Source organism: Colius striatus, chromosome Z (genome assembly GCF_028858725.1).
Source record: "Colius striatus isolate bColStr4 chromosome Z, bColStr4.1.hap1, whole genome shotgun sequence".
In the NCBI taxonomy this organism is placed as follows: Eukaryota; Metazoa; Chordata; class Aves; order Coliiformes; family Coliidae; genus Colius; species Colius striatus.
Window position 1 is genome coordinate 78,046,275 of NC_084790.1, and position 20,092 is coordinate 78,066,366.

At 38.7% G+C, this 20,092-nt stretch overlaps 1 protein-coding gene across 3 annotated transcripts in view; it reads left to right on the forward strand.

Annotated features, from left to right (window-relative positions):
* The window catches only part of KIAA1328 (KIAA1328 ortholog), a 179,857-nt gene that overhangs the window by 59,066 nt on the left and 100,699 nt on the right, over window positions 1-20,092 (forward strand). For all 3 annotated transcript variants that reach the window (XM_062017931.1, XM_062017932.1, XM_062017933.1), the window contains one exon: window positions 9,416-9,543. In XM_062017931.1, coding sequence (XP_061873915.1) covers window positions 9,416-9,543 — 128 coding nt within the window. The remainder of the gene's footprint in view (window positions 1-9,415; window positions 9,544-20,092) is intronic.

Sequence of the window (20,092 nt, forward strand, 5' to 3'; positions counted from 1 at the left end):
TTAAATAACCAAGGTGATGATAACTATGAAAGACACAGAGACAACCTCATGAGGAAGCAGCAGACAAAAGAATTCCCCATAGCCAGACAGGTTTCCTTTTCAGTGTGCCCTAAACGAGGAAATCTCATTCCGAGAGTGTTGGGAGCTTGGCTGAAAGAGAGTCTGCTTTTCTCTGTCATTATTCCCATTTGAGGGCTGTAAGGAAAAGGTTCAGTTAGAGACATCAAGTATATAAAATTAAGAGTGATGATTGATTGTTTCCTGCAAGGAAGCAACAAGACAGACATCACTATGTATTCTCAGGTGATCTCCATTCTCATAGTAACTGAGACCAAACCTGATTAGCTTGGTTACAAAATGAGTTGATGTTTTGTGATCTTACATTCTCATTCCCTGCAAAGCAGACAGCTTTTTGATTTCCTATGCGTGTTCTTTAATTGAGATGGAGGTGCTGTAGCTCTGCTCTCAGTAAGTTCAGGTTTTACATTCCATTTCTCTTTTGCCTCTTCATCCTCTTTCCTCTGCACATCTGACTCCGAGCTCACATCTATCCTGTTAAATATCTCCTCTTACTGTGTCTAAACATAACAGGCTGAGCATCCTTTCTCAGATAGATACCTCAATTCCCATATAGGCTAAAAGCACCTTATCTCTCCTCAGGCTTCTGCCAGGAGCTGTGTTGTCAAATTAGAGTAAAGAACATGTCTGTTTTAATATAGAGTAGTACTGATATGACAAATGGCTTTGTGTAAACAGTAACAGTGGCAACCGTGAAAGACTTTAATTCTCACAAAGGCCTGCAACTAAACCAGCAAGTATTTCCTGTGATAGGTATTTTATGTAAAGCTGTGACCACCTGTGTGGATGGAGGGTACTGTCATTTGAGGAAGGACAGTAGCAGAGGGATTGCATGGTGGATTTTCAAGTTTCAAAGTGATACGTTAGATCCGTCTCTGTAACAAAATTAACCTAAAAATTTGGCAAGCGCTCTGTGCAGGTTGGCTGGAGAGAGCAGCAATATCCAGCGAGGTCACTAGGTGGAGCGACAGGTCCATTTTTCTCATCGCAGGGGCTGACCAGTGCTTTTGTCGGCTTTGCAGATGCACATATGGTAGAATATTATCATTTTATGGTTACAATTATGAGCAATTTGATAGAAAATGAAAGCTAAATTATGCAGTGTTCCTTTTATTTGTTTAATTTTGCAGTCTAAATATGAAAAAGCAAAAATATAACTTGTTTTTGTGTGAATGGTGATATACGTGATACCTTCTTTTGGCTTCATATTCTCAGACGACACAGGTTGAGATTATTTTCTGTCGTACATGATGAAATGTGTGGTGTTGTCCTCAGATGCTGGGACTGTTTTGCACAGAAATTGTATATGGCTGAATCTCCAGACACCTTTTTTCTTTAAAAAAATGATCATACATTTACCAGCTGATAGACAAATGCACAAGTAACAAGTTCCTTAACAGTTTCCAGTCGAAGAAGCTGGGTAGCTGTGCCATCTAAGCAAATGCCAAAGGAAATCTTTAAAGCCTGAAAGTCGCTACAGACATTGGCAGAGCTCCCCTGAAAGGAGCAAGTATGTTCTGAACAAAGTCTTTTCTTGCCAGTGAGGGAAATCTCCTACCATTGCAGTTCATGAGACAAAAGAAAAAAAAATGTTGTGGCCCAAGCCAGGACTGGTAGCTTGTTTCAGTGATCTGTGGGAGTCTGTATTTTGCTATTCAGGTTCTCAGTTTTTTGTCATCAGACTCTTAATATTCATTATTATGAAAACATGTGTTTTCACCAGTGTGTGTAATGTCATAATTTGCCTTTTATGTGTTGCATTCTTCCTTACTTTTCCGTAGAAAAAGGTTGTCAGCAAAGTCAGGTTGCAGAATAAACATTTATTTTCTTTCTTCTTTGCTTGTAAGTATCCCTTTTGTTTGTATTAATGAAGATAAGGCTGGAGATGTGTTTTCCGCTTGCAATGGGAAGTACAGGCTCTGAGATGATATTTGCATTTATTGATCCAGGCACATCTGCTAGCATATGATGGTGTGTGATATTTTTGTCCTTACCCACCTTTGAATCAGAGAACATGGCTGATAAGCTGTCCCGTATGATTGGCATATCCTGTGGAAAGGATTTTCAATCCATGGGATCAAATCCTGTATCCTAAATGGCTTTTGCATTTTGAAAGTATGAGACTGTCTTCTCTGAGTTCATGTCCAATATTGGGAATTAATTTTAGTTTTAAATGCTTTCCTTTCTCACTTCAAATTATAATGGCAATCTTTTTGTTTGGCTAATTTTAGATGCACTATATTTATAGTGTGCATCTCAATATTTTTTTTAGTATGTTTAAATGGTACTTGGGAATTTCATATCTGGGTGGAATAAAGCATGGTGGCAGATGATATAAAACTCAGGTTATCTATAAAAGAAATTAAAAAAATTACAAGTGCTAGGAATAAATCATACTGTTGAAGCTAACCATGCTAGGAAATGTTGTATCTTCTTTATTGCTTTTTTTTTAGAATCAATTTTAACAGATACCTTACAGGTGGTAGGGGTGGAGATGGAAAGATTATTTTTTTGAAAACAACTCATTCATCTGTTTAGCGAAGTGCGTTTTTTAATTCTGTTCCCACCTGGCATCAGTAAGTCCAGAGAGTAGATTTGAATTTGATGTTTTATGTATGCTTCATGAAAGCTCCAAAGGACTGCCCTGGCTTCATCCCTAACTTTCTTCTTAACTATGTGGCTTTTCTTTAGGTAAGTAGCCATAACTGAACTAATTTGTATGCGCCATATACAGTCTTGGCTCACTTCAAAGTGTAATCAAGTCATGAACTAATTACAATACCATATTCCCAAAGAATGTAAATTTAATTTCCCTTCAAACAGAATGGGAATGTGTTAAGCAATTCCTTTATATGATAGCTCTGGCATTCAACAGTATAATGCTGATGCTTCAAACAGAAGTGAAGTTCTTAACTTTTGCGGGACCTTGTGACCTTTTTTGCTATGCATCTTCCATTTTTATACTTGCATCTTGAGTTAATTTACTGACTGGATAACAACATTAAAATAGTCAAGTGTAAATTAAAATGTAACTGTTGGGCTACAGATTGGTGATCGCTCTTTCTTATTGTATGTGACTTCCTTCTCCGTAGTGTTTTCAGAAATGTGCTTCCTGAGGATTTTTGATTAGAATGAGATTGTGGTTTGAATTGAAGGCTCTGAAGGTTCAGACTTGCACCAGACAATTGCTTAAATGCATTGAAAAGTGGATGTGCCAAAAGCTTCCCACAAGTCCTTAGCATCACTGTGCCAAGGAGTCCACATAAACTCAGTTATATAAGAATGAACAAAGTGAAGTTGTTCATAAAACATTTTATTGTCTTCAGTCTTTGCAGCATCTTCAGAATTTAGATAATAAACCTCCATAGAAGTTCCTAGTCTTTACCCTTTCACAGAACAATGATTCACATAGGTTCAAGCCACTTGTTTTATTTCTTTTCATTTTAGAGGCAGAATAAACATGTTAGAGTTGACTTTGATCTCTGCCTGGATAGTTTGATTTTTTTAAATGCAATCCTGTTGTTTCTCTTCTGAGATGAGGTTGTCAAAATGCAGAACTGTATATATATATATATTAACTCAAGTTTTATTTTAAAATTAAATGTGAGTCAGCTTCCAATGAAGTACATAATTGTTTAATGCTAAAGGAAAGAGCTTAGAATATCTTATTTTATATGTTAAAGTGTTCTTTTTAGATGTTAATTCATTAATACCAGCAGTTTATTTTTATTCATATGACTTTTCATATGTAAGTAGTTGAATCGTATTATTTTAATCCTTGCTTTGGTTAGGAAGAAGAGAGCCTGCAGGTGGAAATCAGGATGACATACATATTGAGTTTTTCCAAAAGGCACGGTATCTTTTGTCTATTGATATGCAAAATATTAAGGTAGAAAATAAACTTCATTGCCTCATGTACAAAAATACTAAGAAATACATGCCTGAGTGACAGGTGGAGAAATGTGGGCCTCCTTCAAACTGAGCACACTTGCAGTGAAATTTGCCATGAGGCTGTTGTGGGCTTTTAGGGCTCAGCAGACTCTGTAAATTCTGGTCCTCTGTGTTTAAATGTAACTTTGAGCATTAGTTGTCAATACAGGGATAGTGTCATTTGGAGACTCAGTTATGTTGGATCTTAGCCTTTGCTTGAGTTTGAAATGCTTTCTTACTCTTGCAGCAGCATTTTAATACATTTTTAGGCTACTGATTAACAGTGCAGCAGAATGCTGTAGTAGGGTAAGGTACTAGTGTTAGATGTAGAGGTGTGCCTATTAAACAGATGTGAGTTTGCTTTGGCACTGTTCAAGTTGCCAGATACAGGCCAGCCCCATTCTGGAAATTATGTTGTTGTTGCAACCAAACAACAAAAAAAATCTTCAGAGAAAACAAAAGCAAGGTAAATTGGATCAGAAATGAAGTTCTGGATGCTGTGCTATTATGGCTGTGCATGGCTGCTGGAATAGGTCTGGCTTATTCACACTTGGTTGGAGGTCTTTCAATGATATCTTTCAATGTTCAGCCTAGCTTCATCAATTTGGTGTCAGTGGTAGTTCCTCAGCATCTCTTTCTCTTTTTGTAAAAAAGAAAAAGCCTTTTTTTTATTGCTTTTGTCTTGAAAGGACTGCCTAGGGCAGTGAAGGAAGCTTGGTGCTTGTTGGAACTACCAATATGATGAAAAATAGTCAGCTTTTTAGATGCATGTCCTTAAGTGGGGGTTAAAAAAAAAGATATTCCAAGTCAGAGTTACAGTTAGGGACTGCATTTAGTCATCCCTGAGCATCTTGTTTGATGTTTGTGCATTCTATGAGGGCTTGTCTGCATGATTGCATGCAGGCAAACTTGCATTCTAAGCTAGATGCAAGATGAATCTGGTCTGCTAGTGCAGGGCCTGAGCTGTGCTGTCTTACTCCATAGCTGCAAGACTTGTGTCTTGGAATTGACTTGTGGAGTGTGGGACTGCTGGGCTGCATGTGAGTGCACTGACATACCCAAAGACTCCCTGTGTCACAGGTTTTCCAGGTGTAAAATGGGAACACTAGAACCTATGCTTTTCTCAAACTGCTTGTGACAAGCCATTGTCACTAGGTGAGGAGTTCTCATAAACACTTTGAAAATACAGAATGGCCTTTGCTATTAGATTGATTGCCAAAAAATCTCATTAGTAGCATTGTCTTCCCTTGCTAATAGCATTGAGAAAACTTTTTTTTCCAGTCTCAAATTCCTGTGTTTAGAGGCTGCTTTTTTTTTTTTTCCTTTTTAAAATAAAGTGAGGTAAAACAAAACATTTCTTGAATGATACAGACTAAAAAACCCCCCTTCTTTTTAAAAAGAAAGTCCTGTCCATTTTCTTGGAAGAGAAAAGAAAAAAAAAAAGAGATTTAAGAAAGGAAAACTTCAGCATGTAGTCTTCATGGGGTAACCTATGTTGGCTTCATTTGAAAACATCAACTTTAGATGAAGAGACCAGTAAGTGAACTACTCTAGTGTGAACATTGCTCACAGATGGTTGAGGATGCTCATATGTAGAATTCAAAAGCTTCCTAGGAAGTTGCTGGATGATGTAGAGCACAATACCTCAGATTTTAAGCTAGGCTTCACTTAGAGTTAAAGAGGCAGTGGAAACAGTGTACCTTGAACAGTGCAGGATGTCAGTGGATCTGCTAAAGATTGGCACTATTTTACCCACCTCTTCCATCCTCCCAGTTTCTGGGGGGAGCAAGAAACCATATCTGTCTTACTTCAGCTTGTGAGTGTGCTAGAAGTATTTTGACAAGGAGTAAGCTATGAGTTGTTGGTGTAGTCATAGACTTAAAAGCTTAAGAGTGTAACTGGAGAAAGAGCAAGTTTGACACTTGATGGATATTGGTTGAGGTCCATGGACACTGCCAGACAGGTTGCTGCTGCTGGAAGAGCTGTCCGCCTGTCCCAACTGTCTGTTCTCTTTGCTTGCTTTGTGCCGGCTCTTGTGTGGACTGACTCTTTGCCTTGCTGAGTCAGAGCTTGAAGACCCTTAGAAGCGAGTAAGGGGTTTGGGAGAGCTGCAGAACTGGTGCAGATGGAGGAAGTGAGATTGGAGGGGTGTGAGCAGAAATGTGTCTTCAGCAGCTTGTTAGCTATGCCCTGTCATAAATCTTCACCTCTAGGAAGACAACCCTCTTTGTTCCCTGCCTAATATCCCTCTCCCTGGAATTATGCTTCTGGCCTCTGTAAACGTGCCACTGCTGTGTGCCAGCTTCTCTAAGCCAACTCTGTCTCCACTGAGGTTATTATCTCTTAAGAGTCATAAATGAACTCTTAATTTTGTGACTTAGAATCAGTGATGAAATGGAAGAATCTGTTCTGTAAAATGCATACTTCTTGTCATGTAAATGTGGCTGTTGAAATCTTAACCTTTGCATTTCTGATTTTGACTGGGTTTTTTTTTGTTGTGTCACCCTCCCATGTACAATGATAATACTTTACTAAAAAACTGCATAAAATGTATTACTCAGATACATTCACATGCATATTTCTTGGATATAAAACTACTGTTCAGTGAAATGCCAAGTACCACTTCTCTCAGGTAACCAGCATCTATTAAATCCAATATTTGTGCTCCTGAACACATGAAGAAATATCTGAAGTGAGCATTTAGGCACATTATTTTTTTCTATGGAATGCAAATCTGTATGACTTGTTGTCCTATAGGTTTTTCTTTCATAGAATCATAGAATGGTAGGGGTTGGAAGGGACCTTTAGAGATCATCTAGTTTCATCCTAATAACATTTTTGTTTTACAGCAGATTATGAAAATCTTTATCATTACCTGTGTATTTGTCTAGAAACTGTTGCCATAGTACACGTGTGCCCTTATATCTGAATGACATATAGTTTTTTCTCAGTGTTGTATATTGTATAGCTAACTTGTAAGGGAAAGAAAAAAAGGGATCATCTTGCTGCTTTTAGCAAAAATTCAGTAGAATGGAAGAGTAGATCTAATATTAAGGCTTTTTCTTTTCTTAAGAACATATTCTGCAGTAAATGTACCAGCACATTATAGAGAATTACTGTACTTAGAGCTATTCTGCATGTATCTTAAACAAATGAACACTTTGATTTTTTTTTTTTCCTATTTCAATCTTCATGTTGACTTACTTAGTAAGCAAAGCCGGGCTTTGGACTCTTGGACTATGGTGGCTGTAACAATATGTTGCTTAATGTACGGTGATTGCGTGAAGCTTGTTCATCTTGAAGGAAGTTTTAACAGTTACAGTGCTGACCAAACCTTACAAGCACTTAAAGGATATCTCTGCTGCTATTCTGTGTTAACTACTGCCTTTCCCATTCATCATCACATAACTGATCCTTGTACAATCAGGATTTGCTTGCACGCTTTCCTATCATTAATTTTGCACATCATGTTTTTTAATCTGTATTTTAAATAAATTAGGCAGCTGAGAGCAAGAGATAGGGGCATCGTGCACAGCAAGGGCTCTGCAGTCTGTAAAACACACTTTGGGCATCTCTTTTATGGTCCACTTGCACCCTGTATTATGCAGAGCTTGGGTGTGAGGGCAATCTTGCTTAGCCTTCCAGCAGGATGGATATTAACACTATGGCAAGAGCAAGGGTAGGTGCATGGCCATTGGTTGTGTTCCCCAAGGAGTACTCGTTCCTTCTGCCATCAGTGTGCTAGCTGGAGGGAGTAGAGGGTAAAATCTGTTTTGTGGGGAAGGGGTTGCTGGAAGCAAAGTGAATTAAGAGGGCTGTAAAAAATTGATAAAGATAGGACTGTCTGTTTTTATATTCTGCCACATAACATGGGTTTAAATGAATTTCCCTGTAATTTGTCTTCAAATACCGACATTTAACTCTTAGGCTGTATAAATGAACTGGCTTTTTCTAGAGTAAAATTCATGCCCTGCGTCCAGGCTAATATGTTCACCTACTATAAACATTACTGCCTATGGTTACAACCAGAATAAAAAATTTCTTTTATATACATCATAGCTGGCAGAGACTCCTGAGACCACCACAAATCACTTCAGCCTTTTGGTGCTCTCTGACGAAATGAACTGGAATGTAAAACAGCTCAGGCTTCAGGCAGACTGGCTCTGGAAAGCAATTAGCTTGTTTAGACCATTGTTTGTACCCTCTTGTATTTCCAGGTGCTAAGCAAAGGTGTTCTAGGAGCTCTCCTGATTGATTTAAACATTGGGGTTTAATAACCTCTCATTCTTTCCTAACATGTTTTGCTTATTTTCTGTGTAGCCTTTTATTTAAAGGAGAGAAAGAAAAAAAACAACCCCCATCCACAACAAAAAGAACCAAAGCAAGGGCCTACCCATGCCCCCCCCTAGAAAGAAAAAGAAGAAGAAAAAAACCCCAGAACTCAGGGTCATAACTGGGAATAACAAAGCAGCGAGTTATTTATGCAGCCATGATTGGCAAAAATGATTGCAACATGAATTTGCCCAGAAGCAATTATTAGATCATAAAAATGTTAAGGAAATCTGTAACTCAACACCATTTTATAGATTGAAGAAGTTTTTGTTCCCTACCTTAATTGTGGTGACTTGTTATTAAAGTATTTATTCAGAGTAATCTCTTTGGACAGCGAGCCCTTATCCCATCTGCATGCATAATTAAAAGTGAGGGGGGAGAGAGGGGGGGCATAAATGGTTTACCATGCTACATGAGCAAGGGAGGGAATTACACAATGACAGGTGAAGAGCAGATTTATCTCCTGTTGGAATTTCAATGCTGCAAGCAAGGCAGGGCACTGTTGCTTGCTAATATCCTTGCAAACATCACAATTGCTGCTTCTCCACATTACTGTCCAAAAGTCATTGCTGGTCTCTAAAAGGCCTTCAGCGCTGCATCTGTGGCTGTGGGTTTTGGAGCTGTTGGTGCTCAAGCAAAGAGATTGGATTTGGGTATGTGGGCTTGTGAATCCATGTCTGTGCTTAAAAATGGACTATTTACTTACTTGGCTGGCTATTTATTTATTTATAAATAAACATTGGTAGTGTTTGGCTTTACTGAATACAGATCAGAGGGTAGTAATTGTTCCAACTGAAACAATGTCATCACCTGCCTCCTGCTGCTGTCCCTTTTCCAATGATAAAAGAATTTGGTGCAATTCTTCTTTTTCCACTCTCTGAGTAGAAAGAAGGTTGTACTTGAACATTCATCTCTGGGCAGATTTATCATCATTAGGCAGTGCTCAAACACACAGTATCTGTTTTTAAATTGAACTGCTATGGATCTAAATCAGATTTTCACAGAGTAAGTTAGTATATATTTGACTCTAACTATTTGCTAAAGAATGTTTTTCCCTTAACTTCTGATGTCTCACCTCTGCAGCAGCAGTACAGAGAATGCCAGGAACTCTTGAGCCTTTATCAGAAGTACCTAGCTGAGCAGCAGGAAAAACTGTCACTCTCCCTTTCTGAACTCAGTGCTGCCAAGGAAAAGGAGCTGAAGGTAAGCTTTTTTTTTTTTTAATCTCTGTTTTTAATGACATCCTCAAAATATCTCTTCTCTTTTACTAGAACTATAACTTTAAATGCGTTGTCGTGTACTATACAGTGTCAAATACTGCTTTGGGATTGGCTTCCCATGAGCCTTTCTCTTAATACATGGATTGAAGGAAAACAAAAATCCCACACCCAAGTTTTAGGTTGATAAGATGGGTGAAGTTAATTGACTATATTGTACTGGAGTAGGAATCATAGGAATCAATGCCTTTGCCAAGGAAAAAGTTAAGATGCTCTTCTGTTTTCTGTCTTGTTTCACAAACAGTAAAGTACTTGGAGTCACTATAGGTACAGCCTTTCAGATTTTCACTGTGGCTTTTGATGATTAAAAAGGACATTACAGATTATATATTTGGTCAATAAGTGCTTTCTCAAGTCTGTAAGGCAGCCTATCTGATTTGAGCTGTTTATAGAAGACCTCTAATTATATATGCAGTGGAAAACCAGAAAATGTTGACTAGAGATACCATGTGTTAAATGAAGTGGTAAAATATTTTTCCAATATAAGCACCCCAAACCTTGAAAACATGGTTGCTTAAGATTTTGTTCTGATAGCTAGGCACTTCATTTGCACCCCGGCTGACAGCAGATTATAGCCTGGAAATGAAGGCCACTCAATGCAGGTGCTCTACCTGATGTTCTTACCTGCTGTTCATTTTCAGTAGCTTGCATCTGCAGATCTCCAGAGTCTGTCCTACCTAAGAATTATGCCTTGTGTACAGGTTGGGCCCTTGATCCATGGTTAAAAGTAAAGTCATCAGCACAACATAGCCAGAAAGTAGCCTGATTCTGGCCTCTCAGTTGTGCCCTACTAACAAAATTACAGAGCCAGATCCTACTTCTCAGCAGGCTGTGAAGGAAGGAGTAATTTTTAATTCGGTTTAGGAAGCAGGTAGTGATATTTCTCTGACATCATTGGCATCAGGAATCGTTTTTTATCCTGCTGATTTTTTTTTTTTGTAAAATATGTTGTTGGACGTTGAGCTGTTTGTCAGGCTTTTAGCCTTTATAAACGTTTCATTTCTATTCTTTTGTATTTTTATCTGCCATCCATTTCGTGATGGCATGGAGTTCAAAACAAGAACCTTTTTCTCTGCGAATGGATGATGTCTGTGTTCTTGCCTGTGATAAGCAACTTGCCAGGGGTCCCTGTGGAAAACAATCCAGAGGAATCCATGTAATCCAGCGGCATTGTGGCAGCTGAGTTTGGGATGATGCCAATACTTTTGTCAGGTTTTGCCATGCTCAGCCTTTCGCCTTTAGTGTTTCAACTTTAAATATACATATTTTTAATTACATTAGCACTTATAAAGGTGTCTGGTGTAATCACATATACGGTACAAAAGCAGATAATAGGAAACCTTCAGCCCATTAACTGTTAAATCAGCATCTGATGGTACAGCAATCCCCATTCATCTCTTGTTCTTCTGTCTTTCTAATCACTCTATCCATATATGCACAGAGGCTTCTCTATACTTGTTTTCTGATTTCATGTGCACAGTTCTATCAAGCTTATCTTTGATCCCATTTTTTCTTTTCTCTATACTTAACAGATGTTCTGTCCACAAATGCAAATTCAGATTATACTGAGGTTGGCCTTGACATTTCGTTTATAGTTACCTGGTCTACAGCTCCAACCTAGCAGGTCTGAAATTATCGTAGCCCTCTTGCCCTGTGCAGAGCTCTATAAACATGGATAAAAACCTATCAAAGCATGTTTCAACTGTTTTTTCTTAGAGCTTGTAAAATATTTCTAATGTTTCTAGCTTTCCTTTTCAGTTTTCTCTTTCTGTTCAGTCCTGGTAGAGCTATTTATATCTTGAATGTGTTTGGCTTTATAAACGGTTATCTTTTTTCCAAACAAGCACTTCATGCTATATTTCTCCTTACAGCTCAGAAACTGTGGAGAAATTTGCAGGACTGCCTCATTGCAGTTCTTTCCCCGAACACACTGCTTCACATGATAGGCATCAAAACTGGAGGAAAGTCACTGGGCTGCTTCTTGTTGGACTGTTGTGCTTTCACATACCTTTTTGTTGCTGCCGTTTTGTCTCTTGTCTTAATAACCTGAACTGTGAGCTCTTAGGGTCATGATAGGTCTCTTTTTGTTATGTTTGAGTGTTGCCTGAACACAGTAGCTCAGGCAGGCACAGGGCTTGCCTTCTATTGTCTGCCTCTATGGGAAGTGCTACAGGGGAATGCAGTAGGAAGGGATTTGAGGGAGAGGGACAGACCCTGAAAAGTTCCCTCCTGCTGCCCACACCAGCAGTCTCTCTGCCTTGCTGAAGATTTTATGCTCTCCCTGTTTTTGTTTTAAGCTGAACTTTAGGAAAAAAGCTGCCTTGTTTAAATAGGCTAAAGGATGTCTTCCTGCATTTTGTTTCAATCATGATCCATTGGGAATATTTTTCGTATTGTTTGTTTTTGGCTGGGCTAACGAAATCCTGGACATGGTTGGCTTTAAATGAGTAAATACCATCTTGCTACCTAGTTTTCACTTCTTTTGAACTGTCCAGGAGAGGTAATAAGCATTTCCTATTTCAGGTGACTGCTGAAGTTAGCTGGGCATTTGTGCTTCAATGTAAGACATCAATGTGATTCTCTTGTCTTGGAGAAACATGGGACTGCACAGTTATTCTCTGTACTGAAGCGCTTCTTTGTTCTACCTGTTAGAAGCTGTTCTTTTTTATTCCTGTTTGTTTCCCCCTCTTTTCCTACTTGTTTGTTTAGATTCATTTCTAAAGCCACACCTACGTCATAACATCACCTGTTTTTCGTGTTTGTTGCTCTCATTCTTACTATGTAATAATGCTCACCATGAGCTGTGGCTTTCCTCTGGGCTTAGATTTAAAAAGACTTGAAAGCATCCGCTTTCAGTGTTTCAATTCTGGTCTTTGTTAGAATAAGACAATTAACAGGTTACAAAACACTATGGCATTGTTGCAAAAACAGTGGAGTATGGGAAGCCTGCAGTACCTGTGTGCATGTGGCTGAAATGCGGCCCTGTTTTGTAGCTGTATTGCATTGTGTAACTAATAAAGATACTTTGGTTTTAACTATTGCTTTTGTCTGGTTTAACATCACCTAATAGTAGCAATAATTCTGAAGCCATGTTTTTCTTCTTACCGAACATTGCTTCTTTGTAATGAAAGTCACCCCTCAAAATTTGAAGAAGCATTCTAGTAGTAGTGAAATAAAATTGCTGGGAAGATGGTGGTGAGATGATTTAAGACAGAGCTCTTGTGGAGTCAATAATCAGTAACTGGAACATGAAGCTTCCTTTTTTTTTGTGAGATAAAGTTAATTCCATTTGAAAAGATACTTAAGATGACATGAATTGAATTATTCAAACTGGCCTTCTCAGCATTAACTCTAGGTTAATATCTCATGATGCCTCTGGTTTCATTATAGGAGTTTTAAGTACATAACTTTTTATAATAAATTCAATACCTAGAAGCTAAACTGAAATTGGTTTACCTTCTACCAACCCATAAAAAGAAGCATTAATTGTAAAGTGAATATTAAAGTGGTCACTAAAGTTGACTCAGACAGATTCAAAAAGATAGCTCTTGTGTAAAGGAAGTGAAGAGCTCTACTGAACAATAGGCTTCTGCCCTAATGTTAATAGAAAATACCATCAATATTAAAATGTAGTTAAACCTCTTCTATCAAAAGTGATTTTTGGCCATTCTTTCTGTGGCTCCCAAATGTTGCCATTTTTAGAAGCTTTCCACAGCGATGTAAAGAAAACTGCCCTTGTTCTAGGTTATCTGACCTGACCTAGTTCTAGTTGCTACTTCACTGCCATCTCAGTGGCAAGAATCCAGTTTACTTTGGCAAGTCTTTGACTGATGAATCTGCAGATGTTCTGCAGCATAGGACAGGCCCTGAGTCACAAAAATTGGACATGTGGCTGAGTTTGTGCAGGAATTCTTGAGCTACTGCACCTAAAAGAAGGGTTTTACCTGTAGTTTCAGCATTGTCTATTTATGTTAATCTTTGAATTTACAAGGACAGCTGGCAGCTTTTCTTTCTTATCTGTGGAAGATTACCACCACATCCACTAATTCTCTTTACTTACATAGATTCTTGTCGCATATGTGTTTTAAGCTTTGGTTTTTCCCTCTTGTATAGAAGTGGCACAGATATGAGGTGGGACTGTAAACTGAAAGGACTATTGAGAATTTATTTTCAGTGGGATATCTGACCTCCCTTTTTCTTATGTATTATCTTGTCTGCTTCCTGTTTGTTGTTTATATTCCTGTACTGTGAGAGGCCCTCATTATGAACGAGGTGCTATTGTGTACTAAGCATTGTGCAAGCATATGGAAATATATGGTCTGCTTTTGGAGGATTTTAAAATTTTCAAAAAATGGATTGTGGAGGCCTCTAACTTTTTTTACTAATTTTTTTTTAAATGTTAGTTTTTCTCTTGAATCAATTGTTCATGTATCATTTCACACTGAAGTCCAAATGAAGCCTTTTCCTGCAAGGACTAGAAAGCTCTGCTTTCTTTTGATGTCAGCTACTAAAATTCTTGTCTGTATGGTCATTTTTTGCCTTAGTAAGGGTGATAACCAATATTTGAAGCTTTAGTGTGGAATTTCATTTATTATTTTTCCTTTGGAAAAGATATTTGAAACAATAATCAGAAGCCTTTCCTTTCTGATTGTCCTCTAACTTTCTCATTCATCATTTTTTTCAACATAAGTCACCTTTAAGTACATTCTTAGCTTACTTAACGAAAAAAAAAATCCCACATATGCAAAAGGTTTTGAATGCTATAAGGTAAACCTGCATGATAGAATTGACTTTGTCTGTTTACCCAGCTGCATGGGAACAATGGATGAGCCCATCTGAAAGATACTTGAGAACTAGGATAATAAATAAAGAACTAATTTGACTGGAGACCCAAGGGTATTGGAATAATTTTACAAGGCTAGACAGAGACAGAGTTTTAGCATGAGTAAATATACAGAATAGCCTTGCCTTAACTGTGCTACTGTCGACAAATCCTCTGATTTCTCTCTCTGTCTCTCTTATCTGTAAAAAGGAGATAATGTTTTTGTCCTCATTCTTTTTGTTTTCTACTGAGAATGTCAGGTTTTGGATGCTTCTTCATGTGTGTTCAAAGTGATTAGCAGTGATATTTCAAACTTAGAGAGGTCTGGAGTAGACTACCTTGTAATAGAATGAAGAAAAATCATGTTTTTTTCCTTTCACCTATAGGTTACTAAGTCATAGCTAATTTACCTGTCTTTTCTAAAAAATGCGAACACCAAACAGCAATGCAGATGGGCATAAATAATTAAACGAAAAGTAAACTTCGATATTGACATACCTGTTAGCATTCACAACAGAATTCCACCTGCACTCGATCCCCTGGAAATGTGTGCTGTAGTATAACCGTTTGTCTCACATAAAAGCTCTGTCTACTTGCATACTGTGAGTGATACTGTATTTGTGGTGATAAGCACTTCACTCTCAGCACACTGCTTAAGTGAGGTCTGAGCATTTCACTGCTTAACTGAGATCTGTGCCAGTTCACCATCTCTTTGTTCTATTGTCTTTAATCAGCCTTGTCTCTAGTCTCTTTAGAGTCTTTTGATTTTCTTTTTCTTTTCTTTGAAGATGCCTCTTTCGGCTTTCATCCACTTGGATTAGAAAACTGTCCTTCATGTATAAATCTTTTTCTTAGGTGGACACTCATGTCTGGTATGTGTTTTTCTATTAGGGCATAAATCTGGAAAGAAGATAGTGCCTTCCTTTCCAGCAAAGCATTCTCTAGTCCTTGTATACTTCTGATGATACTGTTGTGAAATGATGTCTCTGGATTTTTATGAGAATTTAAGAAATTAGTAGCAGGACTTCGTATCCTTGAGAAGCATTTTACAAACTGTTAGATCAGATATTGCAACTTCTTCAGGATAACCTTGTAAAGGCTGTTAGGAGAGAGCATTGTGACCATTCTCACTAGCACTCTCTTAATGTCCTTTTGAAAGGAGAGTAAGATTTCTTCAGTGAATTCCAGGCTTCATAAGACTGCAGTTACAAAGATTTTGTATTATGCTCCAAGTCTTGAGGAAGAAAACTTCTTTTCTGCCCTTCACTTTGTGGAGTTACGTCTTGATCTGATAAACAGGAGTGCAAGCATCCCAGCTGCCTACCCAATATGCTGGCATTTTGGTGGTGTCGTGGTTTAGCGAGTTGCTGCATTTGCTTGGTAACAAGAGGAGAGGATTGCAGTGAAGACTTGGTAAAGAGTTTTTGGACTCTCCCCTGGCTCCTGGGTTCACACCCACCTCCGGCCCGGCTGGGCCAATCTGGCGCCTCTGCCATCACTATTTAGGGACAGGAATTTGAAGTGCTTGGCAGGAGATGTAAGAGTGATACAAGATAGAGGGGACCACACAAACCCCACAGTCAGAGAAGGAGGAAGGAGCACCAGACCAGAGACCCCTCTGCAAGCCGTGCGGAGAACACAGCTGTACCTGTGCAACCCATGGAGGGCCATGGCAGGACTGAGAGCCACCAGCAGCTCTTGGTGAGTGTGCCTGAACGGGCAGAGACTGTATGAGGAGGCGGCCATGGCACAGGCTGTGCTGGAGCCTGCAGGCGGCAGAGCAGCCCCACATGAGAGGCAGAGTGCAGCCTTTGGGATGAACATGTCAGAGTGGCCTGTGCAGGGCTGCTATGTGTGTGAGGGACCCCACGGAGTTGCAGGGAGGACTGGCGCAGAGCCCACCTGCCCTGAGGAAAGGCAAATGGCAGAAACCATCCAGAATAGACTGACTGAAACCCCCATTCCCTGCCAGTGGGGGAGGACATAAAGACACCAGAATCAGGGCTCTGAGCCTGGCAAGAGGGGAGAGGGGGGAGAAAGTGGTCTTAAAGGGCTGATTATGCTCTTCATCATTGTACCATTCTGTGTTGTTTTGTATTTGTTATGTTTTGGGGTTTTATGGTTATGCTTAGTTGCATTAAATTCTTCCCCAAGCCCTGTAGCCTGGTCTGTTTTGTCCTGGACCATAAGTGGCAATTAAGCTCTCCCTGCCCTTTGGCAATTCTCAGGTCTTTGGTACTTGAGGCTAATTGTGGTCTTTTGTTCTCTGATGGACCTAAACCACAACAGCACATGTGTTTTGGTTCTGCTGTCTTTAAACTTTTGCAAAAGTTGAGACTCTTGAAAATTGTTTTTTCATGTAATTGAAATCTCCTTGATTCACCAGTTCCAGGTGTTAGACTTTTCAGATTCCTGGAAGTGTGACAGGTCGTATATATTGTGATCAATATTATATTCCTGAAGTTCCTGACTTGTTGAAAACCAATGCAGAAGACTTTCAAAGCCTAACTGAACATGCACCCTAATTTTACTTTGAAAGTGGCCTTAGTTTAGTGAACATTGGACCAGATAACTAGCAGAGTTCTCTTCTAACCTGAATTTTTCTGTGGCTCTATTCTGTATTCCCTCTTCACCAACCCTTCAAGAGACAGATCACCCAGTTTTTGTACAAAGTAAAAATGCTTCTGGGCCGGTAGCAACAATCTTAGACTGTTATTTCTGAATGTGGAAATGATTAGAGTTGCTATTTCTTGCTAATGAAATGAACATAGTCTGTAGACTAGGACTTCATAACCTAAGTACCTTTATTCATCAGTTTAAATTCCAGATAGTATGATATTGGCAATTATTATGTTGAAAGATAAATTGCTTACAATCTCTTGCCTGGAAAGCACACGTTTTTGTGTGTAGATCAGGTTGTTTAATTGGAAGTGTCTTTATTTAATGAAAGCCAGGTGATTATCAGTTCAGTGCACTATACGTTGTTCTTTGTATGGCAGAAAGATTTTTTTTTCATGAGAGCCAGGGTTGTAATTTTCTTTCAGCTAAGAAGGTGGGAATTCGTTATCTGTCTGTACCAGGATGATTGCCTGCAGAAATATCTCTTTGAGTTAGTTTTGAATACCCTAAGATTTTACTTGAGTTTTTCATTTTGGGCAGCAAAAAGTTCAAACTTAAAAGTTTTTCTGATGCACAGTTTGCCATTTGAGATTTATAACGACTCTCCTCCTGGGATTTTATCCACCCTAGCACAAATTTGTAAAGTTCTTGAGACAACTGAAGTTGTTTCCCTATATAAGCAGAATATATCTGTTGAGGTGGCATCAGCACTGACTATGCATCTATGACATTTAATTGAAGACTGCATACATATTGCGTGTGTTTATGGTTTAGAATAGCCTGGTTACCCATCTCTGATACAATGAATGCTTTAAACATTATTGCATGACATTTTGTTTTGGTTACAAGACAAATGTTTGAAATGCCCTACTTCCAGACGTATAGCAATACATATTTCTCTTCATTTTGGAAATTTTCTCTTACGGTTTCAGAGCTTGGGATGTGGGTGAAAACAGACCGCGAGGCATGCAGGACTATCATGTGCCAGTGATGACTCATAGTACCATCAACACAAAGAGGAACGCATGAGTGTCTCTTGTCTGTGCAAGAAAACTGTCAACCTTAAACCAAAGTAGTCAAAGCAAACCACTCAGACACGTGATTTCGTAGGCTGGCTCATCCACTTCCTAAGATTTAGAGTAGGAGAAAGGAAATAATATCCCCTGACCTGTTGCAGAAGTTTGAATTACCTTGAGGTTGACCCATGCCTGGAAATGAAGTAATTTCTAGTCAGTCTGTAATAGATGTTAGATGTTACATCTTTCCCTATCTATTCTCCTCACCGCAAGCAGCAGCAATGCTGCTGACTTGGAGCAGGTCAAAATTTCCTGGATATTTTTTGCTTTCCAGTGTTTAACTTAAAAAATTTGTCTTACTCTCTGGAGTTAGGTCACGAACATCAGTACCTTAGTTGAAGACTGTCAGTTCACAGTGCATCTGATGAATGCCTCTCTCTCTCTTTCACTCTCTTAGACTTTTCATAAAGAAGTAAGGACCTTGGTGCCTTCTACGGCTATGGCAAGGACCCACTCCTGCAGGTTAATGTCACTTTTAAACCTCAGCAGAAAAGCGTTTACTTACAGCTGTATTGAGAGCGTCATTTGAGTCAGGAACCATTTATATTCATGGTTATAGAAAATGAGTCTGAAAATTTTAATAGAGAACTTGTCTTATTAAATGAGCTCATGAGACTGCCAAGGTAGCCTGTGAGCAACTGAGGTCATTCCTCTGGATTTCAAGTGACAACTGTAGAGACCACTTCTTTTCCTGAGATGCATCCATTCATCATATGAAGCACAACACTCCATTGCTAATGCAGCTTCATTGCACAACTGTTCTTTTTAGATACTTACCCTTCTGTGCTCATTCAGTTAGCTACTCTGAGATTGGTAATTTGTGGTTTTGGAGTATTTGATAGTATCCCTTGTAATGACTGTTCATGTTTAGACAAGATGTTGAAGGAGACAGAACAGTTATTCTGTGCATTACGTGTGGCTGCATAGTGTTGGAGGCCCTGGAGGTTTTGAGGCTGAGAAAAACAGATGACCTGGGCTGCACAGCATTGTTCAGGTAGCAGTATACCAGTCCATATATGTGAGAAAGACTTGCTTTTGACCAGCATCGCTAATACAAAAATCCTCCTGTTCTTTGTACCTGATGTGCAACTATCGTGTGAACGTATGTGCCTTGTAACGTCTTGTTTTTCAAACCAGTATGTAGCACTAGGTGAAGAGACAAAGCTATGGCTGAAACACCAGCTCACATTCAGCATTGAGTGCTTGAGTTAGTATACATGTAAGCAAGCTTTGAATATAATACTGTCTCTGGTTGTGAAACTATCATTTTCTGCTTCTTCTAAATCTTAACACAGAAATAAATGCAGGTTTGATATTTAAAAAAAAAAGAATTATTTTTATCTTGAACATTCTAGTTAATCAACAGATGTCAGCCTTCTGAAACATTATCTTAGGTTCTTTGTGGAGATTCTGAAACTTCAAATAAAATCAGAGCTAGTAGTATGTCTGGAGGAAGTGCTTTTTACATGAGGAAATGAGAGTTCAGACACACACGCAGAAAGGTCTTTAAATATTTAGACCTTTTTTTTTCATTTTATCCATGAGAATGTCATTAAAGGGACATGAGAAGTTTTGATTAATATTTTTCATTACTTGTACTAACCATGAAAATTCTGCATACAAGTGTGCTACAGGGACTGCTGCTGTGGTCTACCAGGTAGATGAGGGCTTGCAAACAGATAGATTGGGATCTAATTCTATTCTGTTACTGTCTTTCCATCAAGTTATTTAATTGCTTTCTAGCTTAGTTTCCTTCTTTTTAAATAGAAGGTGATGCCCACCTTTTGTTACAGCATGGAAGCTCAGCGAATTTAAAATGCTATGTAAATACACAGATGAATTGTTGGTTTAGTTATAAGATGCTGTAAGGAGTACTCAGTTGGTCTGAAACTTCTGTGTACAGGAGCTAATTCTTGTAAAAAAGGTAGCCTTTTTGCCTTTCCTGGATTAGAAAGAAC